Consider the following 18,980-nt stretch of genomic DNA (forward strand, 5'->3'; position numbering starts at 1 on the left):
CCGGCCCACCCTGTGGATTTCCAGAAAAGTTTCAGGATTTTTTCGCCACTCTCGACGAGGACAGCGACGATCGAGCCAACATGCTGGAGGATAAACTCATTCCAAGGTCACTTTCCTTCTACTCGCTTACTTTTTAAACATATATATATATATATATATTAGGGTGGTCGTTAAAACAAAAAAAATTGACGGATCCCTAAAAGCCATTAGTATATTTGATGAGAAACTACAGTGGTTGAAACCTGTGGCCTGACAAATGATGGAAACACGTGGCTCAATGCGATCAAATATAATTTTCGAAGAATTTTACAGTTTTTCGCAGATAACTCATGAAATATTCGATTCTATGAAAAGATGCATATAACCTTTTCTCTGAAGAATTAAATTCTACATAATAAAGATTCTATACATTTTTCTTCTAGAATGCATACTAATCGAGATATATTGCTGAAAAATCGATCCTCTTTTTCCTTTATACACATGCATTATATTGACATATGCTCATATGAGTAGTTATTCTTATTTCGCTGTAGTGTTACACATTTTATTTCTCTTAATTTAATAAAATATGTTAATTGTACGGTAAACTAAAAATAATTATTCATATAGATATATCAATATAATGTGTATAAACGAAAAAGAGGATCGATTTTTCAGCAATATATCTCGATTAGTATGCATTCTAGAAGAAAAATGTATAGAACCTTTATTGTGTAGAATTTAATTCTTCAGAGAAAAGGTTATATGCATCTTTTCATAGAATCGAATATTTCATGAGTTATCTGCGAAAAACTGTAAAATTCTTCGAAAATTATATTTGATCGCATTGAGCCACGTGTTTCCATCATTTGTCAGGCCACAGGTTTCAACCACTGTAGTTTAATTCTCATCAAACACTAGTGTTTTTTAAGGATCCGCAAAAAATTTTTTTTTTAATGACCACCCTAATATATACATATATATGTATAGAGATGCAAAGCTTACGACGCGAAATAGCCTGAAAGTGTTGTAGAACCTGTACCGTACAGCTATTATTCTTTGACCGGAAAGCGGAGGGAGGCTTCGCGTGTCGCGTCGAGACGACGGAATATTCCAAGCACCTCCGAGCCAAGTAAATTTCAACGGGGAAGGTTCGCGTCCCGCGAGTGGTGTGAAAAATTAATCGACCCTAACTCTCCAGTCGTCGCGCGACGATTGTTCAAAAGTTATTTCTCTTTTTGCTACACGACAAATATTTCATGCTTAAACGGCTCGAGATCAGTGCAGTGTTGCGTATAGATAAACGGAGAAAACTAAAGGATACATCTTTGCGTATATCTCTCTCGGGCATGTTCAACTGATCGTAAGGACGTGTTTGTCTTTCTTTCTGCTGCAAGCAAATCAATGTATCGAGAAAGAAAAGAACGAACGCGATAACGATAAGAGAATTAATATGCAAGTGTGTGTATACTATACATGCAGGAGACGGCTACTACCTTAAAAATGGGATATAGCATGGTCGATAGTGCACTCGAAATGCAAGCAGACTAGCGATCAAAGAAATTTCCCTATGCACAGAAATTCGATAATCGGCGTTTATCCTAAAGCTCCAACCTCTCAATGTGGCAATGCTGCTGAACCAATCGAGTGCTTGGATTAACAAACACATCAAGATTCCTACAGCGAGTTAAAAAAATTCCCTTTTTTTTGTTTTCAACAAAGCAGTTGGCTTACATTCGAAGATTTGGCTTTTCGTAGGATATTTCGAGAGATCCTCAAGCTCGTGTACTTGAACGAATAGCAGGAGCCACGCGGTGCCTCTCCTTATCAATCCTCCAACTTTGCAATGCGTTAAAGAGCCATTAAAGGAAACTGCTCTTTTCTCTTTTAACAATTGGCGTGTTCGCACAATTACTCGACCAATAAATATAGTTAATTTTCTCCCCCCTCGCTTCGTGCAATGCTAAATGACAAATAGTTATTATGATACGCGTCATCTCTTCTCCACATTGTACATATATGTTATTTTGTATAGCACTCGTATACAACTTGTCGATAGCTTAAAATCGTATGCGAAGCGTGCAGATATCGATGTACATGATGGATTGTAAAAATTAGTTGATGCGAGCAAACTGCAGTTATAGGTCATTGCTGCATTCATCGTGAAATTACACGTTTTTCTCCTGTAAATCGCGGTTAAATGAAAATCTTGACAGTGTCGTCGTTGATGAAATGATGGTTCTTTCTTCAACGATCGTTGCGCGTATATATATATATATATATATCGGTAATGCGCAGATACGACAAAGCATATAGAGACGGAGCAGAGTCCCTCTAACGCCCCAGACACGAGCGAAATTTTCGTACGATAAGTTAAAGCGCAATAGAAGAGAAGAAGGGAAGCGCGCGAACGGTGAAGCGGAGTGCATGTGCATGCAGCAGTTGTAGAAATCGCGTGTCGCGCCATACGCTTACCTTCTTCAATGGTATATATGTATTATATATGCGGGAGAACTTTATTTACTTTGATACCGATGCCATCACGTTCCTGCACAGCGCGTATTCTCTCATTTCTTTCATTAATTAAATATAAATATCAAATTATGTTAACCGCTGCTGTGTTCCAAGATGCAAATTCGACAAATATTATTGTAATGAGAATTAAATTCCATTGGAACGTAATTGTGTGGCTTGCCAATTTATAAGTTTTATTTTATTCTCTCTCTCTCTCTCTCTCTCTCTATATATATATATATATATATATATATATATATATATAGGTTAAAGAGTTGCATTGTTACCAATGGAAAATGTGTCATGGTGCAATTACTCCTCACTCGGAATTCTTTTACACATTGCAAACTTTTCTAACCAGTTCAAACGAAAGGTCGATATATGAAACTCTGCTGTTTTCGATTAACTAGAAAATTGCATCGGTATATATAAATTGGCAGACCGAGGTCCAATCGCAGCTGCCGCATGCTATACTTGCGCGCGTCTAAAATGTAAAAACCATTAGAAGCTTCTGCTTCTGCATACACACTGTACAGAGGTAGGGCCAAGTGCTGTAGGTGCATGTACGTAAACGCGTCACGTGCTCGTTCGCCCGCGGTATTGATGGGCTTGCGCGCGCTATTTGACAGAAAAATTAAGAACAGAATCGCTGATGAGCGCACGATTTTTTTACGTTTGAAATTGTCCATTTGCCAGCACGAGAGGCGGGTATGATATACACGTTGAATGGTGTGCGTGTGGTTACGTAGCCCTGAAAATCATTGAAAAGAGAAGTAAATGGAGAGCAACGGTCGAGCGACACGATCTATATATATATATATATATATATATATATAATAGTTTATTGTTCTTTGGCTGATTGATTTGGATTGTTCAGGAAAGCAGAGAACGCGGTTGATGCGCCGGCACTGGCGGAACTTAAGAACGGCGGCAGGAGATGGAGCAAACAGACTTTTCAGAGAAGGAGCAGCGAGGTCGAAGTGCGGCTTCAGCGTAATTCGGCATTTGGCTCTCAAGGTCACGCCTCCGTAGACGCTCCAACAAAATCACCGACGCCATCCAGGAGGCGAAGCTCCAGTATCGCCGTTGCCAGACCTACGCCGGATCTTCACCGGTATATATATATATATATATATCTATATATACCATACGCGCGCGATATTCCTCCTCCTCCTCCTGCACTTTTCTCCACAAATCCCGTACGTACACGTGCACCAATCCCTCTCTTTTCAGCCAGCAGTCCAAAACTCGAAAGACAATCACGTATCGCGCGTATATATATGCGCGTATATTGTGTTTTGCCTGTAAAACAGCAATCAGCAGAGCAATTCTCTTCTCGTGCGCGCGTATATATATATATATATATATATATATAGAATAACTCGATGGCGCGGCATCATTTGACGTACGTACCAGATTGCATGGATCCTGCGAGCAGCTGCTGCATGCCACGTATCTACGAGCCGTTTATATATAAAGGCGCGCTCTTTCTTGAAATTGTCTATAGGTTTCTGCAGACGGAAGCTGGCCCGTGGGGTCATCTCTCCCCATCTCCGCGCAGCCCTACCAGAACACCCTCGGTCAGTCCTGGCGCAGTATCCTGCTCCTCGGCGCACCTCAGTCCCGGAGCGAGTCCTGCAGGACACAGTCCTACGAGTCCCGGTGGCTCGGTCCAAGGCTCTTCCCGCGCTACCGCGGCCCACAGTCCCAGGCAGTATCGCGGCAGAACCAGCAGTATGCCAGCGGTCCCTCGCCACAGAGTAAGAAACTCTCCTCTATATATATATATATCTTTTGTACATGCCAACACGACATTAATCTATCGAGCAATTGTCAAATTAGGAAAATCATTTTTACCAACAGTTTCAAGGAAATAGCACTTTCACGATATAACCTGCGCGAATAATATCCATACGTCTTTCTTGCTCTTTTACAAATAAATATCTTTTAGTTTAATCGGCGCGACCATCGCTATATTTTACAATACATTTTCAACATTGAATATTTATCTTATCCATGCGTGCATGCATGCACGTATCTTGTCCTTATTGGATTTAATTTGTCAATTTCACATACGTATTTTCATTTGGACAAATTACAGCGCGCAACGGCACATTTTCCATGAATCGTCCATGTTACATGCACGAAACACGAAGCATTAAATATCATTAATCGACGAGTTTGTGTTCGATGAGCTGCGCATATACTGATTTCTCGAATATAAACCTCTGAAGAATCGTGCTGTTTAATAGCATTGAAATCTTCGGGCTAGCCATAGATCGTACGTGCATGATCATGCAAGCTGTTGCGCTTTTATCGTCGATATGGAGAGAATCGAACAGAATTGCCCAGCTACCGCATGGAATCTTGTCTCGCCAGAATAGTAACCATTTGAAAACAATAATCTCGATAAATACTCCATCTGAAAATCCATCGTCAAGCTCTCCGTCAACAGTGACGCACGCGCGCGTCGCTCGTCTTTGTTTATTCCATTCGCGTTCGACTGCATTGTCAAGAAACGCTAGCTCCTCCAGCATTTTAAAAAATCTCGATAGGATTAACCCTGACGAACAACAATTACCAGACCTTGTTCGACTCTCGTGTGTCGATCCTTGTTATTATCATTATTGTTAAACGAATTAATGAAAACAGGGAACATGGTGACAATTCGCGTTTAATCGAGTTCGGGTAAAGATGGAGAGAGAGGGAGAGTCGAGATCGGAGAATTTTCCAGTGGGTATAAACTATATAGGCAAAAATGTAGCGAGACGTTTCAATATAGAATTAAGGTACTTATGATTATAATAAGGTATTTGTTACAAGTATCGACTAATGGCCGTTGGTTAATGTCCGAAGGGCTCCATGCAGAGCTGCTGGAGAGAGATGTAAAAGCGAGTATATAGAGGGAAGAGGCGAGCATAATTAACAATTAGATTCTCTCTCCCAATGGCCATATGTTGGGCTGTGGCTCGTCGACATTAGGGATGGGGGCATAGCAAGCGTTCATGCTTCCATATCTAAAGCCAGGCCAACCTTGTGACCTCCCTTTGGGACATTGGTGCAGTCGACATTCATGGATAACGTCAAGAGAATGCCGGGAAGCAGCTTCTGCTGCAGGCTCGTGCCCAACTGGAACTCTGTGTTGATCTTGAAGCGCAACGTCGAGTCATCGTCCAGCTTCTGCTTGGCAGCAACCCCGACGGTCCACCTCTGCTCCACTCCCCTCTTGGCGAACACTCCATTTATGGCTGTCTCCCACATTGAATTCACTGCGTACACACACACACACACAGACACATAAATACATTTACAATTTTTTCTCATTATAATTGCACGATTTGCCTACAACTCTAGTTTCATTTAAATGGGGGGGGGGGGGGGGGGTGATTGGTTGGTTAAGGTAGGAGAAGGAAAGACACAAAAAAAAAGGTTTGTCGATTCGAATCGCAGGTCTCAATCGTCCAAATGGAAATTCCCATCTAAATCAGGTGCGGGCGGCCAGGTTATGCTTGTGAAGCGCGAGAGCAGATTTTGCCTTTGAGAGCAGCCGGATACCACAGAATATCCAATAATGTATGTATGTAATAGGAGTCCTCTGCTGATATACACCGCAATGTCTGTGACGAGAGCGAGGAGACCGACCGAAGCGACGATCGGAATGGAAAGCGCGGGGTGGTTATGGTTGGATCAAGAGGATGGTAATATGTACTCCCTCTCCGCGTACGCCTTCCCAATTCTCTTTTCTATCGTGTCCTCCCTCCCATTCCACGCAAGTTTAAAACCTTTATTCACCCCATCCTCAGCTATTTCTCCCTTTTCCCCCATATGCGCAGTATACATATACATATATATAGATATACCCGAGTGCCCATCACTCAACGCAGCCAACTTCTCAAACTTGCAGTTTTCATCAATTTAAACATTCAATCACGCACGTATAAAAGCCCTGCAGTGACTGACTTTTATCACATACTTCGTAATTTGCGGTAATTTCACGAGTTTTCAATGGCGCTCCTATATATATATATATATATCTATTTTCTGCTACTTTTAATCCGGCCGACCGAATGATTTCTCAGTGCTTCCGCACCATTTTCTTCCTCGCGGCACATCCCTCGATCGAGCGATGACTCGCAATGGCTGCGAGCTGCTCATAGCTGCACGGATTGGAAGCTGCATAGCAGCAGCACACATTGCACGCGTGCTTCTTCGCCGTGGCTACGCAGCAGTCTTGCCCTCGAAATCATGTATATTCAGGGAAATTCAAAGGGGACTCTCTCTCTCTCTCTCTCTCTCTCTCTCTCTCTCTCTCTCTCTCTCTTGCATTGGTCGGACGATTTTCAATTAATTGCAAAACCGCGCCTCGTCGCTCAGACGGTGCATGGAAGGTTTGATGAGACCAACGCAAGCGCAAACGCAAACACTCTATTTACCCAAGACCTGCACACAATAGTTACCCACCCATTTCCTTATATACACACAAGAGTATAGAAAATACTCACCTCTGTATAACAAGGACAGACCATATTCGTCCGGTATTGAGGTACAACGAAAATGGACTCCCACATCCTGACAATCAAATGCCAGACCAAAATCGTTCTTCGTAATTTTGTCGAGTGTAGCGTTGTAACCGATCCGATAACCCACGAAGACGTCTCTCAATGCAATCACCATAGATCCAAGTATATTGGTCGTTGAATCCAATTCCCTGTCTAACGAAAGATGCATTGCGTTTAATTAGCATTATTTTATACTCCATTTCAAGCATTATTTTTCTGCTCCACCACTTGGCAAATATTCATGGTTCGTACTACCGTGGCGTGTGGCTTGAAAAAAAAAAATATATATATATATATATATATCTTTCGTTTGGTTAAACGTTGGATCATCGGTGACCAATGAGCAACGTGATTTACAAATATTGCAGTATTAGAGTGTACGAAAGTATACGCCGCCGCCGTCGCATCTTTACTCCGAGAGGATTCGCTAACTTCTATCGTATGTACATATACCAATAACTCTCGTAAACACCTGCGTATGCTCTCGTTTCACCGATTCCGCACCCGACATAGCCCCTTGCCTGCCGAGCATTTTATCGAAATATTCGATGGAATTGATGGCTTGCTTTCTTTCATAGAAAAAAAAGAAGACAAAGAAACTGACTATATGCGCGAGTGAGACGAATAAAATTACAAGAGTACGTTGAAACAATTTAACGTGATACATTTTATCGATTGACCCGTGTCGATTAAGCTGGCATTATATTTAATTGCAAAGTTTCATTATCGAGTTGAATTTGCATGGCGAACGCGAAACTTATCGAAATGTTTTTTTGCGCGTCATTTTCCTGCATAGTTCGAATAGAACGTACGACGTACATACTATATAATATGTATATGTATACGTTAATTTGAAAGAGAGTCGGTGAAAGTCTGCGCGGGTACACGCAAGAGGAGCTTTGGCCTCTCTGCCCGTTTACTCTATTGCTGTAAACAAACAAAATAATAAATAGAGGCACACGGAGAAAGCACACAGCTATCGTGTAGCTATAGACCGGTGCGTGCGCGACCAGTGTTGCTAAACATTGCTGAGGCGAAGCTTCACCTGTGTGTTTGCCTGCGTCTCTCCAAGTGTATATACATGTGTGTGTGTGTGTGTGTGACACAGTGTTGAGAGGCCCGGCAAGAGAAGATATCATCGAGACATTATCTACTTAACTTTACGTGTAACCCGCGAAAAACTTGGCTCTGCCATTTCTCGCCCGAGAGTCCTTGTAAAAATTACTTATTCCTATATATATATATATATGTATTTATTACCGCGACATTTTTAAAATGGAGAAAAGATAGGTGAGACACACAGAGTGCGTGTAAACTTACGAAGGCCTAGTTGAGCGTTAACGGTATGATTTGCGAATTTGGTGACAAGTTTTCCAGCTTTGCCATTGCTCTCGGGATTTATACCAGCCTCGACGTTCAATGCGAGACCCTCTATCATGCTTATCGCTTTGGACGTGTCGTATCCCACGTAGACAACACCTTCCGTACCCCATTTGAAATTCAATATTCCCAAATCTTTTATCGTTAGATTTGCCATCGCATTGCCTGTCATCTGCAATGAAAAATCCTTTACTATAGTTAAAACACGTACTGTATGCGTAAATGTATTATAGCTATAATCGTATAATTAAATTCATCAAAGAATCGTCAATTAAAATAGAGGCGAATGTTACACAAATGTACATTCAGCGTATTTAGAGAGAGAGAGAGAGAGTCCCGCGTTTAGCTTTCTTGATTTTTCATGGCTTGCCGTCGGCGTAAAGTAGCGAGAGAAAAAGTAAGAAAGAAACGAGTAATTGCGCGCTGCACGTTTTTTTAAAGGTAATTTCGCGCGTAGCGGTTGGATGAGAAATAAGTTTGATGCACAGAAGGGGGGGGGGGGGGGGGATAAAGATGAAAGGAGAGAGCGCGCGCGTCCCCCGCGCCGCTATACAGCAAACTCTACTTTTAATTGTATTTATCGCGGTCGCAGCGGCAGTGCGTGTTAAATTATCGAACGACTTGTGAAATTGGGTGTAGTCGAGGGGCCGAGCGAGCACTGCGCGCAGCTATATGTACCGAGGAAAGGTGCGTAAAACACGTACGCTTGATGCATGCGGATAAGGGACAGAGTTTGTCATTGTTCAATTAACCTTGGATCCTTGCAAGTCGAGAGCCATGTCAGTGGCCAACGTTAGGTTGCCGTTCGACGTAGTTTTTACATTGAATTTAAAGAGTCCTCGGCCATAGTGGTAGCCGTTGCCAAAAACGTCCCACGCACTTTTGCCAAGATCGCCAAAGCTCGGAATAGCCATAATAAACGGTATATGCACCAGTCCGCTACTATACGATTGACGTTTCTTTCTCTATGGTGAATATCGCTCTCGCGAGGAGGTTCAGCCTTCAGCAGCGGCGGATGGACTTTTCAGGCCAATTTCTTTCTCGTGCTCTCTCGCACATTCATAGCGTGCAAATTCCTTTTTCCAAAGCACAGCTGGCGCTCTTGCTTGCTTGCCTTCTTGCCCTCTTATGCCTTTCTTTATTTCAATTTTACGTGATCGGCACAATCGATTGGTCAATCGTCATTCCTACGTCGCATCGCTATAGCTATCTGTATATCGTACGTACGCGCTGTCACCTGTCGGATTCCACGAGAATCACACGGATCGATCCTATATTTTTCCACCAATTTCTTCCACGCGATTCTCTCGAACGTTCTCCACCCCACGATTTTTCCACCTTTTTTTTTCTATCCCTTTCTTCTCTATCAATTAAATAATCTGTACGCGCGCACAGTAGCAGAAAACGCACGCACGCACGCACGCACGCACTGACACGCGCGCGTCTTACTCTCTCGTATCAGATGTAATCCTTCCCGTCAATATGTGTGTACTGGGTTTTTCCTCTCTTACCAGTTCTCGCGTGTTTTCCTATATATGTATATATATATATATATATACTGTCAAAAGTGAAAACTGTCGAAACTGTCAGAAGCAGAAGGACGCGTCGAGTCGAGCCATTGGCCAAGTCAGCAATGTCAGAATCTCTTATTTACTCGAATCGACTAATTTCAAGTTGTTCACTGAACAATTGAGCATCGTTCTCTTCATTTCTCTACAAGAATTTCGAGAAAAGCAAGTAACGCGCTGTTGGAACGATTGGGACAGGGGATTTAATGGCGGCGATGGTGCTGTTCCTTCCTAGTCATATAAAACCCAATCGTGTGTAGAACCACTTGAATTATTATCGAGCAATTGTTATATATATATATATATATATATATACATGTTTTATCAAAAAATCTTTCGTACAAGAGTTATATTTGATTTTAAGGAGGAAGCACGATGGTGAGTGATATTTGTTCGACCTTGAAAAACATTGGCTCGAAAGTCATACGAATATCACCTTTATTTTTCTAAACTGCAGAATAAACTATACTTTATTGCATTATTTTTCCAGAGCATATCTCTCCTTGAGCCTTTGGCCGAGGTTTGGCACTATGTAATCTGTATAGAAACGCCTCTATAGTCGTTTTCACACATACCCCTATATTCATTACTTTCATATTGACATATACTTCGGCAAGTTCTCGAAATAGAATAGAAGAAAATCCAATAAAAATTATTATTGCGGGAGGGGCGAGATCTTGGCATTTAATAATTCGAGAGAAAACCTTCGTTTACCCTTAAAATGGTGTCTTCCAATGTGAAAAGTAATGATTGTTATCACCTCGTGTGTCCTTTCCCAAAGCATAAAGTTTGAATTTCTTTCGACGAGTTCCCTCTTAATTCGTAATGCACATGCAATTATTATCATGCAAATATGTCGAGTCATCGGCCACCCTGCAGACACGTATTGTGTGAAAATGTTGCTGAAAAATGGTCAAAATTACTGATAAATATCGCTATAATAGTATGCATATGCTGCAGTATTATATATACATATATTCTCACTTGAATTTACTGTGCTGGTATTCAGAGAGCGAATAGTGTAGGCCTGCTGCACACCAACACGAGGACATGCAAGAGTGCCGAGAATGTGTAGTGATGCACATGCACACCATCAGCTCTAACCATCGGAAAATTTTATCATTTTTCGCCTCATTTCTTTGCGACATATATAGTTACAAATGTCACTTGACTTTGCATGCTTATTTTGGCACGTAAAAGACCTACGTATATATAGGAATCTTTGCCAGTGTATATAGGCTGCAGGGGGAGTGTGAAAGCTCGTTCTTTCAATTTGCACTTTCCCAACGTTTCTCTACCATTTCTCCTTAATGGAGAGTAACATATTGGTTCGTTCACCAATAATTTATAAAGCCTGCGGATTTCACGCAATACTATATATTATATAATAATATCGCGATATTTGATATACAGGGTGTGCTATTGTACAGAGAGAGAGAGAGAGATAAAGCCTAAGAGAGCTATATGATTACTATGACTATATAAATATTTCTAATAAAACTTGTTTGATTCGAGGGGAAATATATATACAAGATTACATTATTCTTTTGACCTTGGAAACTTTACTAAAGGATATACCGGGGCTTTTTAAGTGACACCCAATATTTTTCATTGCACCATCCTGCTGCAGCTTAACTCGAGAGAGAGAGGGAGAGAGCCTGACAAAACACACACATATACACACGTACAATTATAAATAGGTGAACGACTATACGCGTTTATGCGTAGCTGCATGTCGTACACAGTGCAATTTTGAGTGGAAATACATGCATCGAACGCGCGACTGAATGAAATGATAATCGCATCTGTATAGCGCTTTGGAAAATTCTTGAGAAAAGTTGGAAAAAAAATGCAATAAAAAGTAAGGTACTCCATTTAAAAAACTCTCTCGACTCACAAGATGATCTCAGCATGTATCACAGCAAGCTTTTCTATATAGATGAAACCAATGATACCCTCCCTTGTCCCCTCCAAGTCAAGCAACTCGTATTTGGAACACGCACAGTTTCATCGTTGTTACTGATATGCTGTAGTTTGTTCATTATCACTCCGCAAAACTTTAAACATGACACCCCCTTTGCATGTATATAGAGAAACACACACACGCATCATAGTTGATAGTAATTAAATGTAATGATTATAATACCCTGTGATGCTTCGGTTGGTATAGGTAGATATATATATATATATATATATAATATTTGTCATTTATCTAGTCGATAGTTTAGGCAGGGCACAAAGACAGGATACTGTTTCTTTGTGAAATTGCAGCAGGTGCATTTTAATCGTTGGAGAGATTTTCTTTTATTGGAAATGCGCGCGCGCGCGCCCTCTCGCACACACAGCGCATGCATACATACACCCACACATCTTCTTGCCGTAGATTTCAAATCAAACGATTTTCCATGGTCTCCACCCACCGGAATATCAAACAACTTTTCACGTTACGTATAAAATCCTTTAGAGATTTCAATTTTAGTCAAATTAATCTTGCCTATAGTGCAATTCAATTAAATATTTAACATATATAATCAAATGTAGAAAGCGTGGAATGATCAAACGTGTTTAAATTAATTATAATTTTGCTGTTTTTAAGTTCCAAGAGCTAAATACATTAATCGTTATGATATAATTAACACACGCGTTAGGATTCGTTATGAACGCAATCCTGCACAATGGCAAATCTATATATTCATTAAAATATACGAAAGATTATTTTTATACTGGGTTTTTATCTAATATTCTCTATTATATAGTATCAACGTGGTTATATCACTTTTCATTCGTAACCAAGTTATTCTCGTGCGAGAGATTCAAACTCGAAGAAAATCTATTTGTAGAAATAAGAAAGATGCAAGTCTCGACGCAAGATGCACATAGGTGTTTAAATTATATAGACATAAAGTAATATATACATATTTTCCAGTATATATTACTTGTCCCATAAGAGCAAGTAGCATGGATGCGTACAATGAAATAAGGAGAAAAAAAAATTAAGGCGCGCAGGATATACACCTATAGTAGAAATAATGCGAGGCTCATTGAAAGATTGGAGTTTCAATCGAAAGACTTTTCCTCCGCGAGGAAAATGAGTTTATTGGTTGATTTTGCACCGAAACGGTGTACTATGTATCCTTTCGGTTATCGCGCACAAGAGAGACCTATAAATAAGCTATTTTCCAATATCCTTGTCAATCAGTCCATTATTAATTTTCAAGCATTTTGCGCATATCTGCAATAGCGATAAAATATAAGAGCTATCGCGCGATGATATATAGAAAATTGAAAATGAGTTGTTCTAGCTCCGGGTTATTTCGATTGAATATGCGCGCGAGACCCGGGGCAGTGGACGCTTTATTTTGCGATAATAAAAGAAGATTTAGAGATTAATAGTGAAATAATAAGGGGCGCGTGGCGTAATCAACGTGTCGAGCTCATTTTAGAAATAAGTTGGGCTACATGTTCAGAGAGAGAGAGAGAGAGAGAGAGAGAGAGAGAGAGAGAGAGAGAGAGAGAAATTGTTTTCGCACGCTGTTTAATTAAGCCTATAGCTCAATTCTATTACAATTCTATTATAAGAGACGTGCTCTCTTGTTATTCTTGTTGCTTTGCGCGTTTTTGCAGCCAATGCTGGCAGAATTGAAGCGCGGTGGTGCCGGTGGCTGTGGCGGCGGCGGCGGCGGCGGCGGCGGCGGCGGCGGCGTTGGTGGTGGTGCTGGTACCGACGAGAGTGAAATTGAAGATGGCGTCGAGTATTACAGGCTTCGATCTTTTTCCATAACGGCCAACGGAATTTTCAATTTGGGCGATTCTTTGAAGAGTCGACGCAGCAAAAGCATCAACAGTGTGACATCATCCGGTACGAGTTGCAGTAGCACCAGAGAAGCAAGACTTTTGAGGTATACATATATATTTGTATATAAGCATTATTTTTAAAATAATAACTCATTTCTTCATTTTATGCCAAATTCCATCATTCTAATTAGATATCTGGACAAAATTAAAAGTTAAACTTTCAATCAATTATATCAATATTTACTATATACGTATAGGCTCTCGCGCGACTTTCATAATGTCCTGCATTAAAACTAGTCTATATACGAGCAACTTTATACATACCGTATTTTATTTGTAGGATAAAAGTTTTCTTTTTCTTTTTTTTGTTTTTTTCCAAGTAAAAATATTACAATCCACTTAAAGTTTCTCGGGGTCTGAATGGGTACATCCCGCAGCAGATATTTGGCATCGTCACGGTCATTAAATATTCTCACTCGCAGCAGAATATATTTCCAGTTGTAGTATCCTATTCTTACGGCAAACACCTACATATATATACTCCTGACCGATATCGATACATGGCAACCGTGTGCCATAAATCTATACACTCGATATAACTGGCCGAAGAAAATTCAATGAACTCACGCAGAAGCCCCTATAAGGATAATTTTATAAATAAATCTCTAACAAATTCACTAAAATATCGATTGAGAGGCGCGTCCAGTCACAGTAGGTATACACCTAATTCAATTGAGATGCTTTTATAAGATTCAGCATACATGGAATGCAATATACGCGAGATACTCTCATATCCTATAATCGCGATGACCATCCTATAATCGCGATGACCTTGCTCCAAACTTGTCTCGCTTTTCCTTTAGATTTCACGCAGTAGCAAATTTTTCATTCGTTTCATGGTTTATCTGTATATATATATATATATGTATATAAATACCTATGATTTTTCAATGGATAAACGTATTGGTTTCTCGAACAAATAAGAAGATGTTTGAATCGGGAAAAATAGTATATAGATATTCCTGAATTGAATGCGATCTCTATGTGTTTTGTAATTGGATAGAAAATGTTTTCTCTTGTTTGATATATCGTAAGCTGCGCTTTAAGGCGTTAGAGAGAGTTAATTTCAATGTAATCTCTGCAGTGCAGGCGATTGGGGTACGTGCTCCGTGCATGCGATTTAATCAAAAGCTGGATGAGACAAGTTTGAAAGACATGGTCAATTTTGGTAGAGTTACTCTGTAGTGTGTAAAAAAAAAAAAAAAAAAAAAAAAAAAAAAAATAAAAAATTGTTTGATAAGAAAGTTTATATATTATATAGTTGTGTGCCGATGATATGTGCTTCGCGCTTTAACAATGAAATTTCCTCCGCATAGTCAGATTTGTGATGCACCGGCAATGAAGCGTGTACGTTTCATGCATTCAATGTCATCGAGTGGTTTTATTGATTATTCTCGAGAATTCTATCGAAGTTGTTGTAAATGAAAATCGGATATAAGGGGGCTACAGTCCAGTTTTCATGCAATAGGTTATAGGAAATGGCGAATAGAAATGATAAGTAAAGTGAGACTCGCGCGCGCTACGTGGAATATCTCCCCTTAAGGGGTTATATCTAGTCAGGACGCTTAAAAAATCGATTTTTTTATAAACAATTCCTAAGAAGAGTTTTAAATTTATTTGCTCACAATTTTTTATACTTAAAATAGAGCTATTCTACATTGCAGACAAATTTTTTTTTAATAGAAATATTAAAAAATAGTGCCACAATCAGCGTTCTCCCAACCGTCCTCGAAAAAAAGGTGTTTTGCGGTGTACATCAGAACTCAGGACTGGATTATCTAAAATGCAAAAATCGAGAAGTTTTCGTTAGTATAATAGATTAGCTAGTAATTAATCGAAGGAATAATCAAAATATTGATTTTTAACAAAATGGCGGCTTCTCAAAAAAATTTTTTACTTTTCGCATGCAAATTTCGACCTTCAATTATTTATAAAATGACAAAAATAAATCAAAACTTCAAATCCTTCGATTAATCACTAGAAAATATATTCACAAAGGTTGTATAAAAATTTGAGAGCAATCGGTTGAGCCGTTTTTGAGTTATCGTGTACACCGACTTTGAAAACATAGTTTTGAGAAAAACGCGTTTGAAGTTTTGAAAAAGTTTGACACATAGTAAAATTCTTTATTCTTTAACTTACACTGAATCATCTATTCCAGGGCCATACAGTAAACCCTCAATTTCTTTGGCAGACTCCAAAACATCGATTTGGTGCTGTCTTCGAGCTATTCTTCCATCTCGAGTCGCTTCCTGCGCTCTATGGTCAGATATCGCGACACGCTCTTCATCCTCTTTTTGGGCATATTCATGTGCGCTCGGTCCAATACACACACCCATTGCATACATAAAATATAATAAAGATGAAGTACCCTCATTGAATATACCAGCCGCGACATTAGCTGCTATTTCAACGATTTTTGATCCGCAGGGAATGATTTTTGGTGAAATTTTCCAAATAAGCTGATTATAACTTTCGTTGTTATTTTGATTAAATCCACCGACACATCTTTCCAATAATTTTTCATTGCTAAGATCTGTATAAATTGGACGAATAGCTTCGATTACATCAGCAGGTAACGGTTCATAATCGTGGTGAAATGCAGCTAATTCATTTGAAGCTGCTGCTCGCTGCCAAGAGCACCAAGAGTCCGGTCCGATCGGGCAATTCTCGTGCAAAGGATTGTCATCGGTTGAGCAATAATGATGAAATGTAGCCCATATAGCATTATGCATTTTCTCAACAGAATCACAATTTCTTCTTATTGCCAAACCATAATAGACTGTGAGTTTGTCAATCATCTTGCCAGTAAGTCGACCTTTGCCACCAAGAGTTTTTCGTTGAACCTTTTTCTTGCCTTTGACAACGGTATCCACATATTTCTTAACAACTTCTCGAAGTCGCGTGCCCATTCGCTTCTGTACATGCCCAATGCACTCTTTTTTACAAATCTCTACAGATTCATATGGTGCAGCTTTTAATATCCCGGAGTATGTTTTGGAGTCACCGTCACCGATGTAGTTTTTATACATGATTCCAAAACTTTTCATTGAACGCTTGAACATTTCAATTATAGCATCCACCTCCATTTTTCCGGAAGAACCTGAATGATTGGCGGAACAACTTTTTTTGTGGTTTTCATACCAATCCTGATAATCTTCAGTATGCAATTTTTTATTCCAAACTTCGCACTGTTTGCAATACGAACTTTTCACACAAACATCCAATATTTTTCCGGAATAATAGCCAATCAATGATGCAACACCGTATAAAGAGCTAAATCCTCGTTTTTTTCCAAGTTCCATCGCCAGATACAGTGAGTTCTGTTGAATGAGCTTCGCCTTGATTTGCAGATGTGAACTGTTTTTCTTCAGTACGAGCATTATCTAAAAGCTTATCGGTGGCAATTTGTACACAACCATGTATATTTTTCAGAATCATGTCATATGTACTCTGAGTTAAAAAAGCGGGCATGTCCATTAGACCACAAAACTTTTTTGCACCTTTCAGTCCTAATCCGAGTATTCTCATTACAAAAATAAAACGTCTATTTATTGCATATGAATGCCCAATAAACGGACAAGAATTGATAGTACGCGTTGCACATTCGTCGCACAGCAAAACAATCTTAAAACCAAGACCACGTTCAGATGAAGTTTGGAATTTTATATCTCCACCACAAGATTTGCATTTTACATATTCAGAAATTGCCGCAAAAACCGTGATAAAGTTCAAAATCCTGTATTCGACAGTTGCATCTCGAGGCACAATAACAGAATCTTGATTTGTTATTTTTTTCGCAGATGCACTAAAACTACCTTCGTTGGTTTCAGATGTTTTTGGATTAAAAACATGTCTTCTCTTTTTGTTTCTACCTTTATGTGCACTTGTAGATTTCCGCTTATCCCTATTTACTTTCATTTTAACACACACCAATCAAAAGCTAACTAAAATAAGTATGACAGAAGTGCTGTGAGTAGCAAACAGTTCTACAATATTTGTCAGCTGTGGGACGAAAACCGTTAAATCTAGCTGACAGATATAAGCAGGACAATAATATAAAATCAAATAATGTATAGATATACAAAACAAACATTCATATAAGGACCAACGGTCCAGGTAAACAGCTACCGATCGGGTCATTGCCCTACATGCGTGCCGCTACCTATGATCGCGCAGACGCATCTTCACAAATATACTTATAACTCAAAAGATATTGTTTGGATCGACTTGAAATTTTCTGTGTTCATTCTTGAATTATAGTACATTACGAAAATGAAATAAAAAAAAAATCGATTTTTTGAAAATTCTAACTAGATATAACCCCTTAAGATGCCGTACAAGCTATAGCTTATATATATTTATTATCAGAGGTAGAGAAAAACATGAATAATCGCATGTTTTTCTTCTTCTTCTAAACCTATACCTACTATATATGAATTTCAAATAAACTTTAACGTTGCTATATACGAAATTGCTGCTGCGTCCTATACGCGTATCGATTTTTCCGCTTAAACGCACTCGAGAAATATTAGCATAAGGAAGAAGGAAATCATACCGCTCATTTACTTTTCTTTGATGAATTTCAGTAATTCCGTTGGGCAATGTTGACGAGACTCTAAAGTTTATATATATATATATAGTATATATATATATAAATAAAAGTGAAAAAAGGAATTAAAGAAAAAAAAAAGAAATAAAGTATATAATACTTTGACCAGATATATTAATTACTTATTAACGCTTTCTTTAAAATGTCTTGAGAAGGTATACAGATGTGATTGTGAACCATCAATTTCCTCGATTTTCTCTAAATAGTAAGTATATACAAGGTTATCATGTCTAAATAATGTTTTTCAATAGAAAGCGCTAATAATGTGAGAAAGGTTATACAAGCGGTCCAAGTTTATGAATCAAACGGTGAAGGATATATATATATATATATAGGGTTTATATAAATGATGGTTGGTGCAAAGGACGTATGCTCGCCGGGGAGACGAGGATTGTCGTTGCGTCGACTAAAATTTATTAAGCGCGAGTTTATATATTGGTGTTTGGATTATAAAGAATGAAAAAATGAAAAGCTAGGGAGATTGCATGGTCGGGTTTGTAGCTCGACGCTCTT

At 39.2% G+C, this 18,980-nt stretch overlaps 3 protein-coding genes across 3 annotated transcripts in view; 1 reads left to right on the forward strand and 2 right to left on the reverse strand.

Annotated features, from left to right (window-relative positions):
* The first annotated feature begins 6 nt into the window (after nucleotides 1–6).
* Nucleotides 7–18,980, forward strand: part of LOC136785433 (GTP-binding protein RAD-like) — a 32,562-nt gene continuing 13,588 nt past the window's right edge. Inside the window, exons 1-4 of the mRNA XM_066746478.1 lie at nucleotides 7–106; nucleotides 3,371–3,607; nucleotides 4,001–4,253; nucleotides 13,625–13,899. Of these exons, the coding sequence (XP_066602575.1) occupies nucleotides 81–106; nucleotides 3,371–3,607; nucleotides 4,001–4,253; nucleotides 13,625–13,899 (791 nt within the window). The 5' untranslated portion in view covers nucleotides 7–80. The remainder of the gene's footprint in view (nucleotides 107–3,370; nucleotides 3,608–4,000; nucleotides 4,254–13,624; nucleotides 13,900–18,980) is intronic.
* On the reverse strand, nucleotides 5,497–9,346 carry LOC136785431 (voltage-dependent anion-selective channel-like). The gene is made up of 4 exons (XM_066746476.1): nucleotides 9,185–9,346; nucleotides 8,373–8,604; nucleotides 6,996–7,205; nucleotides 5,497–5,762 (listed from the first exon to the last, which is right to left on the reverse strand). The coding sequence occupies exons 1-4, from the start codon at nucleotides 9,344–9,346 to the stop codon at nucleotides 5,497–5,499; spliced, it is 870 nt and encodes a 289-aa protein (XP_066602573.1).
* LOC136785432 (uncharacterized) lies at nucleotides 15,510–18,167 on the reverse strand. The gene is given in 2 exon segments (XM_066746477.1): nucleotides 15,510–17,148; nucleotides 17,150–18,167. Coding segments are annotated over 2 exon segments (1,782 nt in total). The 5' UTR covers nucleotides 17,777–18,167; the 3' UTR covers nucleotides 15,510–15,993.

The sequence above is a fragment of the Prorops nasuta genome, unplaced genomic scaffold (genome assembly GCF_024137725.1).
Source record: "Prorops nasuta isolate Cenicafe-Biocafe unplaced genomic scaffold, Cenicafe_Pnas_1.2 PNAS00351, whole genome shotgun sequence".
NCBI classification, from domain to species: Eukaryota; Metazoa; Arthropoda; class Insecta; order Hymenoptera; family Bethylidae; genus Prorops; species Prorops nasuta.